Genomic DNA, 5,802 nt, shown 5'->3' with positions numbered 1-5,802 from the left:
GGGCTGCGGGAGATGCTCCCCGACCATTCCATCGCTTGGCGCAGCCACCGGTGGCCGGAAAAGCCAAATCCGGCGGCCCGCGATGAAGGGTCGCAGATCCGCAACTTTCCGGCCCGCCGACGTAGGAGGGGGGAGAGGGGAGGCCTCGTGTGTGTGGCGGCCTTTCGGCGTGCTCCCGCCGGCTACTTTCACCGGAATTTTGGGCGGCGTCCCGGCGGTGGGGCGAGGGGGAGAGGCGAGGTGGTTGGTGGGGAAAGCGCGGGCTGAAATGTCCCCGCCACCAACCGCTTCCGCTTATATGCAGGGCACCGCAGCACCGAGTGGGAAACCCGTGTATTCGCGGGTTGGGGCCGAGATTTTGCCGCGCCCCTCAAAATTTTTTGCGGGTCGGCCGTCTTTGCGGGGTCTGTTCGGGCGGGATTTTCCGGCCGACCCGCATTTTGGCGGTTATTTTGCGGGTTGGGGCTTTTTGCGGGGTCCACTAGAGTTGCTCTAAGGCTGGTCATAGTAGGGGTAACTTAGCTAGTAACTTAACACATCCCAAGGCAATTTTGCTTATGTGGCAAGTATTTAATGAGGAAAGAGGTGTTTGGAGTAACATAATATGTTACTGTAACATAGCTCTTTCCGAGGTAAAATGAGTCTATATGCTAATAAATGAAGTGATCTATGACACCACTATTATGATACTTTGCACTATAAAGGTAGTAACTTAGGCTAGTGTCATATGCATGACACTAGTATAAGTTACTCCCCACTATGACCAGCCTAAGGATCATAGTTTGCTTGGGTAGCGCCACTTTTTGGCCATGTAATCGTTATCCTGCATGGTTTGAAAAAAGAAGGAAGAGGATGGGTATTTGTCTTTGCCTTTTTAAACACCATTTGTTTGTCCAGAACCAAGTACCCCCAAACCAGGTATGTTTCCTATGTTAGGTTCACCCTCCTTTTTACGCCATGCACCATGCATCATCAGCATGCAGCATGCATCATCGTTGTCATTCCGCTGTCAATCCCGAGGTCTCCGAGTCAATCAATTCGGTAACGTAGCAAGAGCCCTTGAGTCGTGGGGAGTACTACTATAAACAAACAGCCATATGTTTTGCTTAAGTAAACCAAATTCAACTTGCTAGTATTAAAAAAGCGGTACAAATTCAAGATATTTAGCAGAAGAAGAGTGGTTTTGGGGATCGGGTAACCTCATTTTAAAATCGAAATTGATTGCCTCTGAATTAAAAACGAGGCATGGAGCCCTAGGCGCGAAAACAAGGCAACAAGAAGCTCCTCAATTTGACCCACAAGTTGCTCTCATGTCAAGAAACATGCGTATTTTATGCCTCCCCTCCCGGGAAACCTTGAGCATTGTCTCTAGCAGATACCGATCCCGAGGGAGGCAACAACCAAGGTGCATGCATGCTAGATCCAAACTACGCTAGAACAAAAGAACCACTGCAGCTCGAATAACACTCTCCACTACAGATTACACTCTGCACAACTATATTTTCGTTTTCAAAAAGGAGGTTGAAACCCCCGGACTCTACATTCAAAAATGCACACTAACATCTTTATTATGTTATTCAACAAATCCAGACAAAACAAATACTATATGCTCTACATCTACGAGTTTGATGATGTGGCGTAACCTCGCACCAACGCGCATCATCTAATCCGGTGGCCGCATCAAGCCGCCAACAGCGAGCCGGAAGCATCAACCGGTCTAGCAGACTCTTTGCACGCACGGCATGCACACGCTCTAGAATTTGTCGCCGCCATCTTCCGCCGTAGTATTCGCTAACATTTTACTCGATGCCGTTACAAAAGAACAAAAGGAGCTGATCCCCATATTTTATAACGAAATCAAGCATTACAAAATGCATGAGAAGGACATGCGTGTATCATATTCATGCGGAGTGCACACTCAACTCAAGTCATCACTGACACACATCGATAAGAACGGGGACGCCATTTGAAAGGTAAAATGGACGAATGTGGCGATGCGTGAAAAGTTGAACAGGGAATAGAAGGCATAAATATAAGACCAACCAACCCCCTTCCTCTTCTCCACTGTCACTCACAAAGTCACAAGTCACAAGCGGTTTGGCACTGATCACTCACCCACCTCCTCACAGGGAACCAGGAGCAGGCAGCTAGCAGAATTCCGGTCACTGGAGGTGGTCGATCGTGTGGCCCTTCGTGAGCTTGCTGTGCTCTGGCGCATGCGCAGTTGCATGCCGCCCATGGCGTGCGGGGGCGGTGCCACGGGGACGGGGGAGTGCACTGGGAGCTTCTCTTCCGTGAGCAGCACGGGGGAGGGGCTGGGGGAGGAGTTCCGGCTGCCGTTCCTGGCCATAAGCCCGCCGGAGATCGGTGAAGATGACGGCGATCTCCGGCTCGTGATCGCCGGCACCTCCGACCCGCTGTCCGCCCCGCCGGCCACAACGACCAAGAAGAAGAAGAGATGCCTTCCCGGGACTCCAGGTGCGTACATGCATGCATGGAGGCGTCTGAATCCATCCTTCATATGATTTGATTTTTTATGAGCAATTGCATGTGTGATTTGGACTGTTTCAACTTCGATTGAACTGATATCTTTGTTCATTGAGGTTTTTAGTCGCTGAATTTCGTCTCTTTTGCATGAACTTTGTGTTTCCTGGTCGATCTTGTGACTGCAATTATTGATTTGGCGAAGTCAATAGTGGCAGTTGCTGTTTATCAGTCAGTCGAAGTCTCCTGACACTGAAAACTAGGACGGGAATGACAAGACATATATTGTACTCCACTAGATTGCTTGTAGATTTGTTTGCAAAGATGCTTAGTGAGTTGGCTATAGTGTAGTAGGTTTAGTAGTACTCCCTCCTCAACTCAAATACTATAGTGTAGTAGGTTTAGTAGTAGATTTGTTTGACCAGAAATTTAACCAACAAGACCGACTGCGGCAGGAGAAAAATTATACCAATGAATTCGTATTGAAATAGCGAATTCAATGGTATAATTTTTACTCCCTCCTCAATCGGTCTCATTGATTAAATTTATGATCAAAGTTAAATCTTGATAAGCGCGGACGCACTACATTGTAGAATAGAATAGAGGCAGTAACAAGAGAAATCTCTTAATTAAATTTCTTAGATAGTGACCTTGAAAATATATACTGAAAACCTCCTGCTAGAAGTCGATCCCCTGACTGAGTGCAAGAGAAATGCCGCGGTATATGCTAAGTTTCTATAATAAAAAAATTGAAACAAGAAGTTTCTATAATTTTAGGGACAGTTGTAGTAGTAATGGTATTTTGAAGTGTGGTATATGACTTATATATGCATTTGAACCCATCCTTCATGCTGTGACTTATACATTTTTGTTCTTGGAGATCCCCTTACTGAGTGCAAGAGAAATTCGCGTGGTTTTAGTTCCCGAATTCCTTCTCTTTGCATGAACTTTGTGTTTACTTCTTCCTGTGACTGCAATTATTGATTTGTCAAAGTCAATAGTGGCAGCCACTGTTCGTCAGTCAAAGTTTCCGTCTCTTGACACTGAAAACCATGACGGGAATGACAAGACTATACTGTACGCGTCTGTTTCAACAATATACTCCACTAGATTTGCTTGTACGATTATTAATGAGTTGGCCATAGAGTAGAGCCTATGGTCTAGGTTTAGTAACGGGAGAAATGGTTAATCAAATTTCTTAGCTAATGACCTCGAAATTATCTAGCGAAGATCGCTTAGAAATGCTTAGTATTCACGCCAAATGGCTTTGATTTTGGGCCGGGGTAGCATTTTCAAGTGTGGTATGCATTGGTGTATGCAGACCCGAGCGCGGAGGTGATCGCGCTGTCGCCGCGGACGCTGATGGCGACGAACCGGTTCGTGTGCGAGATCTGCCACAAGGGCTTCCAGCGCGACCAGAACCTGCAGCTGCACCGGCGCGGCCACAACCTGCCGTGGAAGCTGCGGCAGCGCGGCGCCGAGGGCGGGGCGGCGCCGCGGAAGCGGGCCTACGTGTGCCCGGAGCCGGCGTGCGTGCACCACGACCCCCGGCGCGCGCTGGGCGACCTCACCGGCATCAAGAAGCACTTCTGCCGCAAGCACGGCGAGAAGAAGTGGAAGTGCGACCGCTGCGCCAAGCGCTACGCCGTGCACTCCGACTGGAAGGCCCACGCCAAGGTCTGCGGCACCCGCGAGTACCGCTGCGACTGCGGCACCCTCTTCTCCAGGTCCGTCCGGCTTCCTCCGTCGCCGTCCGCCGCATGGGTCGGCCCGCTCCGGCGATATATCATCGAACTTTGTGACGTCATGCAGGAGGGACAGCTTCGTGACGCACCGGGCCTTCTGCGACGCGCTGGCGCAGGAGAACAGCAAGCTGGCGCAGCCGGCCATGAACATGGCCACGGTGGCCTCGGCGCTCCAGGGCCAGCAGCACGCTCACCACCACCACAACCTCATGCTGCCGTCCACCCACGCCGACGACCTGGACATGGACGCCGACGAGGCGTCCGCTTACGAGCCGGACATCAAGAGCCCGCACCTGAAGATGTTCTCCGACTACGACGCCGACGCAGCCGCCGCCGACAACCCGCTGGGCTGCATGCTCTCCAGCCTCGGCGCTACCCCGACCGCCTTCAGCCCGAGCAGCAGGCTCAGCATGCTGGGCCTGCAGGCAGGGCCGAGCGACCCCGCCGCAATCGGCGGCTGCTACTCCCCGGGAAACAACGGCCTGGCGAGCATGTCCGCCACGGCGCTGCTGCAGAAGGCGGCCCAGATGGGCGCGACGACGTCGAGTGGCTACGGCGTGAGCTTCACCCCTGGCCACCCGGGCCTCGCGTCCACCATGGCCGGGCTCGACCGCCTTCCTTGTACCGCGGGCCCGTTCGGGCCGACGAGAGCCTACGGCACGTACGACGGGGTGGTCGGGTTCGGCGTCGGCGGGCTGATGCCTGGCCAGCTCTACAACGACGCAGCCAACGGTAGCACGACGAGGAACGTTGGATCGGCGGCCAGCGGCGCGGACAACCCGATGGATGATGAGCGCCGGCGAGGCGCCGACAACGGCGTGCGCGTGGTGGACTACATGGGCGTCGAGCACCAGAGAACAAGCTACGGTAGCGTGAGTAGCGCCAGCCCGTTCCCGGATCACACGGGCCCGTGGGCCTAGGGTCTGCCATCCGGCCCACGCAGGCTACAGGGGAGAGACGACGTCTCTTTCTAATTCGAGATTTGAGATTTCAGCACAATTGTGTACTGCTATCTGATGAATCAACCAGAGATTTCTGCCATGTGTTCATCCATCTACCTGAGCCTGTGCGAGCACAGACAACAAGTAGCAAAGCCTTATTTAACTAGTCAACCAGCAGCAGGTCATGTAGAGTGGAGACTCTCGATTCAACCAAACTTTGTTTCACAGTTACAGCAGAGATGGCTGCACATTTCTAACAGAAACCGATTCTGCAACGGTGAACAACGAGACACTTCTCCCAAATGCCACAGGTTGCAAGGAGGGGAACCACATAAGACTGCAACACAAGTACTAAAAAAACGTCTTATATTTTGATACAGAGGGACTAGATCAGAGGAGATAGCAACTCTCAACATACAGAACAAGTCACTTCCCAAATGCAGCGGACAACAACAGTAACAACACAGGTACCACGGGGAAGGAGCGCCTTCTCCAGTTGCATAGCATCCTGATTAATCCACTATGCTGGTTTTAAATGAACACGGCTAGAACTGACATTGGGGAAATGCAGCCATGTGCTCTTCGTTGGTGGCACCCTTGTCACAACTCATCCAAAAGCTTTCCTCGTATCC

At 51.8% G+C, this 5,802-nt stretch overlaps 1 protein-coding gene across 1 annotated transcript; it reads left to right on the top strand.

The window, feature by feature from the left end:
• Positions 1–2,020: 2,020 nt before the first annotated feature.
• LOC125549153 (zinc finger protein JACKDAW) lies at positions 2,021–5,432 on the top strand. Its single transcript, XM_048712630.2, has 3 exons — positions 2,021–2,478; positions 3,806–4,211; positions 4,297–5,432. The coding sequence occupies exons 1-3, from the start codon at positions 2,217–2,219 to the stop codon at positions 5,147–5,149; spliced, it is 1,521 nt and encodes a 506-aa protein (XP_048568587.1). The 5' UTR covers positions 2,021–2,216; the 3' UTR covers positions 5,150–5,432.
• The last annotated feature ends 370 nt before the right edge of the window (positions 5,433–5,802 follow it).

This window comes from Triticum urartu, chromosome 3A, assembly GCF_056163025.1.
Source record: "Triticum urartu cultivar PI428250 chromosome 3A, HENAU_Tu73, whole genome shotgun sequence".
NCBI lineage: Eukaryota > Viridiplantae > Streptophyta > Magnoliopsida > Poales > Poaceae > Triticum > Triticum urartu.
This window is presented reverse-complemented; position numbering and strand designations above follow the sequence as displayed.

What these genes read in the sequence shown, in the direction of transcription:
- LOC125549153 (XM_048712630.2), top strand. Translation starts at nt 2,217, where the DNA reads ATGCGCAGTTGCATGCCGCCCATGGCGTGCGGGGGCGGTGCCACGGGG. An exon ending in ATGCCTTCCCGGGACTCCAG is followed by an intron (nt 2,479 to 3,805) that starts GTGCGTACATGC and finishes TGGTGTATGCAG; the next exon opens with ACCCGAGCGCGGAGGTGATC. An exon ending in TGCGGCACCCTCTTCTCCAG is followed by an intron (nt 4,212 to 4,296) that starts GTCCGTCCGGCT and finishes GACGTCATGCAG; the next exon opens with GAGGGACAGCTTCGTGACGC.